Here is a 12,236-nt window from a genome sequence, read left to right as displayed (position 1 = left end):
TTTGGAGAAATGTAGCATTACTTCACTTCCTCACCAATAAATCTTCTGTAGTGAATGGGTGCCGTTGGAATGAAAGTCCAAACAGCGATAAAAACATCACAATAATCCACAGCACTCCAGTCCATCAGTTAACATCTTATGAAGACAAAAGCCGTGTGTTTTTTAAAGAAACAAATTCATCAAGGTGTTTTAACTTTAAAATTGCTTCTGGCCAAAATACAGGTCAATAATCTATAATTCATAGACCGCTTCCTGCAGTGAAAAAGTCCATCACTCTCATCAAAAATCCACCAAAATAATTGTTTTCAACTGTTTTGGACTATTTTCATTTGTAAACAGTGCTTGATTTGTGCATATTTCTCTCCTGATTCAGACAAGATTACTGGAAAAATAAGTTAAAAGTTAAAATGCTGTAATGATAGATTTATGACAGTTTTTCATTTCACAAGACATTAACTGATAGACTGGAGTGGTGTGGATTATTGTGATGTTTTTATCAGCTGTTTGGACTCTCATTCTGACGGCACCCATTCACTGCAGAGCATCCGTTGCTGAGCAAGTGATGAAATGCTAAATTTCTCCAAATCTGATGAAGAAACAAACTCATCTACAGGTCCTTCTCAAAAAATTAGCATATTGTGAAAAAGTTCATTATTTTCCATAATGTAATGATAAAAATTAAACTTTCATATATTTTAGATTCATTGCACACACCAACTGAAATATTTCAGGTCTTTTATTGTTTTAATACTGATGATTTTGGCATACAGCTCATGAAAACCCAAAATTCCTATCTCAAAAAATTAGCATATTTCATCCGACCAATAAAAGAAAAGTGTTTTTAATACAAAAAAAAGTCAACCTTCTAATAATTATGTTTCAGTTATGCACTCAATACTTGGTCGGGAATCCTTTTGCAGAAATGACTGCTTCAATGCGGGGCGTGGCATGGAGGCAATCAGCCTGTGACACTGCTGAGGTGTTTTATGGAGGCCCAGGATGCTTCGATAGCGGCCTTAAGCTCATCCAGAGTGTTTGGGTCTTGCGTCTCTCAACTTTCTCTTCACAATATCCCACAGATTCTCTATGGGGTTCAGGTCAGGAGAGTTGGCAGGCCAATTGAGCACAGTAATACCATGGTCAGTAAACCCATTTACCAGTGGTTTTTGGCACTGTGAGCAGGTGCCAGGTCGTGCTGAAAAACGAAATCTTCATCTCCATAAAGCTTTTTCAGCAGATGGAAGCATGAAGTGCTCCAAAAATCTCCTGATAGCTAGCTGCATTGACCCTGCCCTTGATAAAACACAGTGGACCAACACCAGCAGCTGACATGGCACCCCAGACCATCACTGACTGTGGGTACTTGACACTGGACTTCAGGCATTTTGGCATTTCCTTCTCCCCAGTCTTCCTCCAGACTCTGGCACCTTGATTTCCGAATGAAATGCAAAATTTGCTTTCATCCGAAAAAAGTACTTTGGACCACTGAGCAACAGTCCAGTGCCGCTTCTCTGTAGCCCAGGTCAGGCGCTTCTGCCGCTGTTTCTGGTTAAAAAGCACACGCCTGTGCACGGTGGCTCTGGATGTTTCTACTCCAGACTCAGTCCACTGCTTCCGCAGGTCCCCAAGGTCTGGAATCGTTCCTTCTCCACAATCTTCCTCAGGGTCCGGTCCACCTCTTCCTCGTTGTCGCCAGCGTTTTTTGGCCACACTTTTTCGCTTCTTCCCACAGACTTTCCCACTGAGGTGGTCCTTGATACAGCACTCTGGAACCAGCCTATTTCCTTCAGAAATTTCTTTCTGGACTTACCTCTCTCGCTTGAGGGTGTCAATGATGGCCTTCTTGACAGCAGTCATGGTCGGCCGTCTTACCCATGATTGCGGTTTTGAGTAATGAACCAGGCTGGGAGTTTTTAAAAGCCTCAGGAATCTTTTGCAGGTGTTTAGAGTTAATTAGTTGATTCAGATGATTAGGTTAATAGCTCGTTTAGAGAACCTTTTCATGATATGCTAATTTTTTGAGATAGGAATTTTGGGTTTTCATGAGCTGTATGCCAAAATCATCAGTATTAAAAACAATAAAAGACCTGAAATGCACAGTTGGTGTGCAATGAATCTAAAATATATGAAAGTTTAATTTTTTATCATTACATTATGGAAAATAATAAACTTTTTCACAATATGCTAATTTTTTTTTTGAAGGACCTGTACGTCTTGGATGTCCTGAGGGTGAGTAAACTTTCAGTTAATTTCTCATTTTTTTTTGGTTAACTATTTCTTGAAGAACTCTTCAACTGGAAGGGTCCTATCTGTGGCATCGCTGCAAAACCCCCTTTTAGGCAACTTTTAAAAAGTATAACAACCAAACCAAATCAACTTAATTTCCCTTCCCTACATGACTGGCTGCCACCTGGTCTCCATTACTGCCCTGTTCGGATCCTCCACCCCCTCTCGGCAGTGAGAAAAACCTCTGCGCTGCAATTATACACCAGAAAACGTATAAGGGAAGTGAAGGGAATGGTAATGAGTTTTCCGCTGTAGCAGCGAGTCACTGGGGTAGTAGGACCCAGCCAGCAGGACTCACCGCATTCGGGATGTTTTGCTTTTGATGCTAATGGATCAGACGGTAGAGTATGAAGTAGTAGTGGAATGAAAATCAAATGTCGTTCAATCTCAGTCACTTGGTGAGATGGAAACGACAGGACTATTAGCTGCAGGAGATTTGAACTGGAATTATTCATCATTTGAACTGATTTAAGAATCTAATATCGGGTTTAAGCGTCTTGATACTTCATAAGGCTTTTTGCTCTTAAAGACAATTTCATCTAACTTCATTATAATATATAATAATATCCACAAATTCTGGTCTAAAGTCCTGGCCACATTTTTATTTCCTAACTGAATATATATCCTGTTATAACTGGAAATGTCCCATTTCTAAAGTAAAATCTTTCACACTTTTGAAAGTGGGTTAGAACCATTTTAATCGTAAATTATGAAGCCCAGTTTATAAAATTGTGGTGCCAAAGAATGCTAATGCAATATTCATAAGCTTTATGCAATCACAGAAACTACCTTCAAACTTTTCAGGTCAGTAAGATTTTTTTGTTTTGTTTTTAAAGGAAAGAAATACTTCAATCCAGCAAGGACGCAATAAATTGCTTAAAAATGACACTAAAGGTTTATAATGTTACAAAAGATTTATATTTCAAATAAATGCTGTTCTTTAAAACTTTCTATTTATCAAATAATCCTGAAAATATAAATGTATTGCCGTTTACGCTGTTTTCAACATTGATAATAATCAGAAATGTTTCTTGAGCAGTAAATCAGCTTATTAAAATGATTTCTGAAGGATCATGTGACACTGAAGACTGGAGTAATGATGCTGAAAATCAGCTTTGATCACAGGAATAAATTACATTTTAAAAAATATTGAAATAGAACAGTGCTATTTTAAACAGTAATAATATTTCATAATTTTACTGTTTTTACTGTATTTTTAGATAAATGTAGGTGAGCATGAGACACCTTTCAAAAATCTTTTTTAAACTTAAAATAAAAAGTAAATAAAAATGTACCTAAAAGCTTGTAGTGTTTCACATTGATGTACACAATGCTCTTCGTCCCAAATCTTGAACTTCTATGGACAGAAATGCATTAGAGTCATTCTGTGTCAACTCAACCAGAGCTCCCCAGCTTAAATGTCTGATTTTGCTAATATTTTTTTCTGAAGAAAGATAAACATGTATAGTAATGAAAGCCAAAATATTAAATGTCCTGGATGAATATTTACGGAGTAATCCACTATTTTGTAGAGGGATGTCAAAATGGCAACTTTCACCTAAAGGAGCTGGTTGTTGGTACATTTTTAACCAGAAAAAATAAAAATGGCACGTCATGCCTAAAAGGTTGCCGGCCCCTGCAATAGATCACTAATTTCCATCATGCGAAAGAAACAGAGGAACATTCATCCAGCTTGAAATTTCTAGGCCACCATGTCCAGTGTTGACTAAACCTCTGGCTCCAGATCCAGCTGCGTGTTTACAAAGAACCAGGCTCCACATGCAGGAAAAGTCCCTCTCCTTTCCGCTCAGATCAGATGATGTCTAGATTATTTTATTGTTACCAGTACTTTCCCATAAACTGGTGCTGTGTTGATCCCAGTAACTGGCCTTGATTTAAGCCTTCAGATGAGGCCAACTTTGGATTGACATACAAACTGTGAAATATTATCCTTACATTATAATAATTACCTCTCCACTTTATCATCCACTTTATTTAGCAACGCGGAAGTAAGCTTCCGCTTTATTAGCCACTTAAGGTAAATAACTGAATAAAAATGCAGTAAATGGTCAAATTATTTGTGCTACAAACAGCATAGTTTTCATTATTATAATTAGTTGAAATATTATGATAACAAATTCCAGTTTGCAATGTGAAACAGCATAATGGGTTGTTTTTATACAGGTAAAATACCGGAAGTGAATGACAATGGAAGCTTCGCACATTCAAGTTACAAATGCTCATAAGATTGATAGCTGAATATTATTTCAATATGGAGCTTAGTTTTTCAAACTCTTCTCTGACTGATAGCAATACTTCCTGGTTTTAACATTAAAACATGCATTTTCTGTGAAGCTGCTGTCAATGTTTTGTGGAAAGCGCTATACAAATAAAGTAAATAAAAATTACATGTAGATTCATATATTTTGATACTTTGTGTCAAGGTTAAACTTCAAGGATTACAATCAAAATGAATTTATTCATATGCTTGAGCCTTGGCTATCAAAAATGAAATGCATCATTAAACTATTTCATGTGAGTCTTGCGCTACATTTCATGTTGATTTCATAAGCAATTTTCTTTTTTTTTTTTTTTGTAAAATACTTTAAACAGATTGAATGTATTCAAAGTTGCAGCCTCAAGTTACGACAGGTCTGACTGTGACGTCAGTGATGCCAGTGTTTGTCATGTGAATGATTGCAACACGTCAGATTCTTTTGAAATTTCCACTCATCAAAGAATGGGGAAAAAAAGCAAACATTAAAAAGCTAATGAAAGCAATATCTTCCCAAAACATTAGGCAGCACAACTGTTTTCAAAATTGATGACAAGAAATGTTTCTAGGCTTCTTTTAAAAACATCTTGTGACCCAAACTTTTTTAAATGTATTGTATAACATGCAATAATGCAATTACACTACTATATTTACAATGCAAATATAATAACACATTGCAGATTTGGAAAACTGTCTCACATCAGTCAGACATGATCATATCTGAAGGTTGCAGAGGTTTATATGAAGTAAAGCAAGGAGGTGATAAAAGTCACCAAAGTGAGATGCTCTCTGTTCTGTCAGCGAGCTGTAATTTCAGTTCCTGAAGGACCTCCAGGTGTGTGTTTGTGTGGGTCCTGTTATCATCATCATCATCATCACAGCAGCAGGAACACAGCGAGTGAATGTGAATCCAGGATCTCTGTGTGAACTTGTTCTGCTGCACTTCTGAGATGTCTAAATATGTCATCAAAAACATCACTTGTGAAAACTCCAGCGTTCATGTACTGTATGTGTGTCCTTGCATCTCACGTGAATAATTAACCGCACATGCGTACTGCTAATGTGTGCCGATGTCAGAATGTGCAATAAATGTGTAGCTTGTAAAGAGCTCAGGGCTGTTTTACTACATGAGTAATCTCCAGAGAAGTTTGTGTTGCAATGTAACGCCAGCAGGCAAAAGCAACTGTAACCTCAGCACTGCAAGCCTTGGCACATTCAACCTTGGCACCGTCTCATCTCTGAAAACATCTATGATTTGAAAGCTAAAGCTATACAGTAGCTCAGTGGTATTATCACCATAAATGACTTTAGACCAGTGCTTCCCAAACCTGTCCTGGCGGACCCCCTGCCCTGCACATTTTGTATGTTTCCCTAATCAGACACACCCAATTTAGTTCTTGCAGTCTCTACTAACAAGCTGATGAGTGGAATCAGGTGTGTTAAATAAGGGAGACATACAAAGGTTGCAGGGCAGGGGGGACTCAAGGACAGGTTTGGGAAGCACTGCTTTAGACTTTAAAAAAAAAAAACTTCTTTATTAGCACCTGCTTCCACGGTGAACCTGTAATCTTTAGGATATCTTTCCATTCCACAAAAGATTCTTTATAGTGATTTTTTTTATAAACCTTTATATAATATGGAAGCCTGTTATGCCACAGCATAAACAAAAAATATGTAATTGTAACTTTTTATCTAACAATTTGGAATTGGTTTCTTGCAAATCTGAGAAAAAAAACTCAGAATTGCACGATATAAACACAGAATTCATACATTTTTCTTGGAATTCCGAGTTTACATCTTGCGATTCAGATTTTTTCTCCCTCAGAAATCTGAATTTACATTTCACAATTCTGACTTTTTTCACTTAGAATTTTAAGTTTGCATCTCATATATTTTCCCTCCATGAAATAAAAAATAAAGGTAATTGTGACTTTTTATCACATGATTCAATGTGAGTTTATATCCAACAACTGACACTTTTCTTCTCAGAATTGCAGGTTTACAGCTTAAAAGTTTGTATCTTGTTTTTAGCCTTATATTTTGCTTTTTTCTTCATAGAATTGAAAGGAAAAAAAAACTATTTGCTATGTTTATTTATTCTGTGGTGGAAACAGGCTTCTATAATAAGACCCAAGACTCATATTGCAAATGCAAATGTTTGTTTGTAGTTTGGGAATGTGTTCTTCAGGTCAGAGCAGCATTAATGCATCAGTTGCACACAGTCTCTTCAATAAAAAATGCATTTGATTTATTTATCATGTTCTGTTCAGCATATTTACAATTCAGTTACAACTTTTTACACATGCAGCATGAGATTTAAACAGTCTATAATAAATAACATTCATTGCATAGAGATTAAACGCTTGGATATTATTTACAACAGAAAATGTCAACACTACACAATCAGATCAAACCGTCTGCATCAGATTCCCATCACTCCAGCAGCATACTAGCATACTTCTGCATTATATAGACACAGTATAACCTTCCCAAAATGAGCAGCATAACGCTGTGTACAACGCTGCATCCCACAATGCAATGCATCGACTTAACCTTTCAATTCCAGTGCGATTTTTTAAATCATCATCTTGACTTATTATGTGATCAGACTGCTAAACGCAAAGACATTTCAAACAATACATGGACTTATGTAAAACAATCATATTTTTCAAAGACTGACAGATGCCACACACTGAATTAAACATGCAAAGATAAAGGTAGCATACTGCTGCTGGAAGTATTGAGTATGCTAGTATTCCACTAGATTCACAGTAAACATCAGCATGTGCTCTATAGAGTGCAATAGCCGTAAAGATCCCATTCACTTTCTCCATAGGGAACTGATTTTTAATCATAACTTATAAACCTTTAAAGACAGATCTACTGTAAATCTACAAGGTTGTTAATTGATGCTGTATGTTTATCTGAAGCATAATTCCAACTTCTTTTTGAAATGATCATGTTTAACAGCAGAATTCCTGGTGAAAAACTACATTACCCATAACTCTACAGAGAATGGCATCAAGCAAACTTGCTATTTTCATACCCATATATTAAAAATATATTGCTTATCTATACATGTTTTATTAAACTAACACTTTTAATAACTAGCTTATGGGCTATGACATGAGAAATTTTACCAGCCATAAATATTATGAAACTATGTGCATTATTTCATTAAGAAAGTGAAGAACAAAGAATTTCATAATACATTTCTATAATAATAACTTTAAAAATGTAAAACAAAAAAGGTAAAGATTTTATATAAAAAAGTTGTTATTTTTTCTTTGCTTTTTAAGATCACTTGCTTTTATTTTGGCGGAAGACCGCAGATTTATATACCATTTTATAGCAAAATTACATATTTATATTATTACACCGCAGTCTCCGCTATTTGTTAATTATGCTAAATCATAATCACATTCCCAGGCATTGTTAAAAAAAAAAATTTACTTGAAATGTAGAAAAACAAATGTTTCTATTTTGTTTTTGATTTTATTACTATTTTGCTTCAAAGGCTTTTTAAAATCCCTATGGGACAAAAATGAATGGGAAAAATACTTCCGGAACTAAATACTTCCAGATCTGTTCCACTCCATTATGACCTCACTGTGTGGGTGGAGCTTCCCAAGCTATTTCATTGATCCTCGTCTTATTGTGGGTCACTTCTAAAACAGCACATCCTTCATTCAAAGGCACATCTAGTTTGCTGGGTAACTTGAGACAAAGTTGATCAAGTCAAGTAACCAGCATCACACCTCATACATCTCTTTCTTGCCATTTAAACACACAAACACACACACACACAGGTTCATGAATGCAAAACCCCTTAGTTTCCTGAATTCTAATGCATTCTGGATACACAAATGTAAATGCACTCCTATATCAGTGCACTTCCAAACGCTTGAGGCTAAATATATATGTTTATGCATCCAGCATGTGTGGCATTCAATCTGCTTGTGTTTATATATATTTATATACATATATATGAAATGTGTATGTGGCCAAGTCCTGCAGGATTATATTTCCTCAAGTCCATATACAGTGTGTGTGTGTGTGTGTGTGTGTGTGTGTATTCCCTCCAGTTGGTCCCGCAACCACGCTCAACACCTGTATCTGTGTTCTCCGTCTCACACACACACACACACACACACACGTTTACACAGCTACCTCCTTTTCCTCAGACTGCTCTCCAAGCGGCCGAGCTCCTCGTATCCCTGGTAGAAGAGCTCGAGCTCGCGGCCTCCCCAGCTCCTCCAGACAGCCAGGCACCAGGCCATGTTTTCTTTACGGAAGCCGCACACAACGGTGTCCTTTGCGACGAGCGCCGCCTCCGTCAGAGTCCTGAGAGATGGATCAGAGGAAGAAAATAACCTGGACTCTTCGTAGAACTGTCATAGAGGAGCAGTCACAGGCCTGAAAGCCTCGACTGTGTGATGAATGTGTGTTTATGCTGAGAGCCGGCACGGACAGAGACCAGTAGCATTTCAGAACAACACTAACTTCAAGTAAAGCTCCCTCTGAAAACCTACACAAACACACTAATAAAGCTGGCAGCCATTCGCATTTTCTTCAGAAAGGCTGTGATTATTAAGACTTGATGGAATTATTTAAGAAATGCTGGTGTGTTTTATCATTCTGGCTGCTTCTCGATACTGTAATTGATGATTTCCTTGTTTTCTTACTCCTCCATCCTTCAGCCTGTGGCCTGGAAAGCCATCAGACGCCGTCATGATGAAGGACGTATCAATTCTCTAATTGAACCGTGAGAAGATGAGGAACAGGAAGAATGGAGGTCTCCAGAGGAGATACGCAGGAAATCTTTACCTGACACATGCATGCATGCATGCTATATATTTAATATACGTGACCCTGGACCACAAAACCAGTCTTAAGTCGATGGGGTATATTTGAAGCAACAGCCAAAAATACATTGTATGGGTCAAAATTATAGATTTTTCTTTTATGTCAAAAATCATTAGGATATTAAGCAAAGATCATGTTCCATGAAGATATTTTGTAAATTTCATTTTTGATTAGTAATATGCATTGCTAAGAACTTCGTTTGGACAACTTTAAAGGTGATTTTCTCAATATTTAGATTTTTTGCACCCTCAGATTCCAGATTTTCCAACAGTTGTATCTCGGCCAAATATTGTCCTATCCCAACAAACCATACATCAATGGAAAGCTTATTTATGTATAAATCTTGATACTTAAGACTGGTTTTGTGATCCAGGGTCACATATATTAATATATATGATAATATTATTAAATTTTTTTCAATTGTTTTATAAACTTTAAAATAAAACTATTTAAAAAGTAAACAAATACATAAACAAGGCGACATGACGCTCGGACATAAATCAAAATGCACAAGAAGTCTGAATGTCCTGAGGAGTCAGTGCAATTAATTTGACTCAGATGAGAGCTTTAGGCTTTGTGTTTGTAAAGGACTTTTACGAGGGATTAAATGAGTGTGCAAGCGCACACTTTAATGTGTTCATGAAGCTGCTGGGCTCTTTTGGGACACATGTCTGCTGTGTGTGCATGAAATATATCAGGTTTATGAACTGAATTACAACTGCTCACTTTAGATGATTCAATCTGTCTTTAATCCATTTATCCATCTTATATTTTGGCGCAAATGCAAGCAGCTTTAAATATTAAGATCTGATTGGCTTTCCTCTAACAAAAAGAGTGCTTTCAGAGTTTTTCTCCTCAAAAATCGATACAGAAGTGGTCTGTAGAATCTGTCTTGGCTTGATTTCAGTTTGCTACAGGTGATCGATATCACGAACAGTGTGAAATCGTGTGTGGTTATTAATGTGTGACTGGCCACTGACACACATACCCGTACTCGGACACTCCAGGCGGCGTCAGCACAGCGATCACACGACCCCTGAGCGCACCCGCCTGCTCCTGCACCTCGATCACCATGATGTCCCCTCCACGCCTGCCACACACACACACACACACACACACTCTCATTATACACTGCACTGTCACACAGAATTAACAGAAATAAAAACTCATTCACAGCTAGCTAGTTTAAAGGTAAATGTTAAAAATTAAAAAAAAAAATAAAGTAAAATGAAATTACAAAATTCTGTTGACAATGTAATATTAAAAATGTAAATAAATAATAATCCATTAATTTAGAAATAGATTAAAAAGATTATATAAATAGTAATTATTTTTGTTCAACACAATATAAAAAGTAATGTTAATTTAAATAAATTAACCATTAAAAAACTATTTATTGCTAGTTTAAAAATAAATAAAATTTCATACAGATGATTTCATACAGTCCATTTTTTTTGTTGACAATATAATATTAAAAATTTTAATAAATAAACCATGTATTTAAAATAGTCAATTTTATGTTCCTCACAATTAAATCAAACTTAAATAAAAAATAAATAAAATAAAATAAAGAAATTATATAAAACTAGTCAAATAAATAAAATTAAATTCACTATAACTATGCATTTAAAAACAGATTAAGCATATTAAGTGTATTTAGTCATTTTTTGTTCAACACAATATAAAAAGTAATGCTATCAATGTAAATAAATAAACCACTAAATAAATAAATAAATAAATAAATAAATAAATAGGTGTATAGATATATATACACACACACACACATACACATACACACACACACACACACACACACAAACATACACATAAACATACAAAATATATAGAGCTGGTTAAATTTTTAGTTGATAATATAATAATATATTATTATTATTATAAAATTAAAAATTAAAAAATGTTTGTCGATAATATAATATTAAAACTAAAATAAACCATACATTTAAAAAGAAATAAAATAAATATCTGTAGCAAGTAAATTTTTGGCTTCAATACAAAAAAGGGATATTGACTAAATGAAGAAAAAAAAAACACGCATATCTTACAAAGAATAACAGTGTATGTTGCTTTATCAAGATTTACTGAGCATGTTTTAATTAAACAAAATCCATCCACATAAGTGCAGATTCCTGATCTGGTTCTGAATTTTCCTTTCAACAAATATATGTTTGTACATCTATTTCTCTATCCTGGAGGAGTTACAGAACACAAAAAAGGGAGAAAACAAGGACGCACTAATAAGGAATAAGCAGTGTTGGGCAAGCTACTTGGAAAATGTAGTGAGCTAAGCTAACAGTTACTCTTCATTAAATGAAGCTTCACTACACTAAAGCTACAGCCCTGTGAAATGTCAATGCTCTCTCAGTGATCAATAAAACTGTCAGTCAAGCAGATAGACAGGCATAATAGTTCAGTTTAGTTGTTTATTCAACAGCTGTTCCAAATCAATTTGGCAACAAAAATCAGTCTTAACCATCTTCAAGAATCAAGAAATAAAAGACTTGCACTCTAAAAAACTATTTATTTACTAACTGCTTGTTTTCTAAAAAAAAAAAAAAAAAAAAAAAAAAAAAAAAAAAAAAACGAACACTTGCTTCTCTAATTTTTTTGTATTTTATCTTTGTTTTATTTTTATTTATTATACAATTAACAAAAGCAAAAAAGGCCTCTAAATAAAAAAAACAAACAAACAAACAAACCTTGCTACATGTACTGCGTTAAGCTAACTGAGCTAACTTTTTATGGCACTTGTATTTCATTGCTCTTTTGTTGATTTTGATTTCTTCCATTG

The 12,236-nt window shown here is 35.2% G+C and overlaps 1 protein-coding gene across 1 annotated transcript in view; it reads right to left on the bottom strand.

The window, feature by feature from the left end:
- Positions 1-6,787: 6,787 nt before the first annotated feature.
- The window catches only part of lrrk1 (leucine-rich repeat kinase 1), a 96,958-nt gene continuing 91,509 nt past the window's right edge, over positions 6,788-12,236 (bottom strand). The window contains exons 33-34 of the mRNA XM_042727316.1: positions 10,416-10,517; positions 6,788-8,905 (exon numbers count right to left, since the gene is read on the bottom strand). Of these exons, the coding sequence (XP_042583250.1) occupies positions 8,728-8,905; positions 10,416-10,517 (280 nt within the window). The 3' untranslated portion in view covers positions 6,788-8,727. The remainder of the gene's footprint in view (positions 8,906-10,415; positions 10,518-12,236) is intronic.

Source organism: Cyprinus carpio, chromosome B7 (assembly GCF_018340385.1).
Source record: "Cyprinus carpio isolate SPL01 chromosome B7, ASM1834038v1, whole genome shotgun sequence".
Classification (NCBI taxonomy): Eukaryota; Metazoa; Chordata; class Actinopteri; order Cypriniformes; family Cyprinidae; genus Cyprinus; species Cyprinus carpio.
Note: the sequence above shows the minus strand (reverse complement) of the source record. Positions and strands in the feature narration are given on the sequence as shown.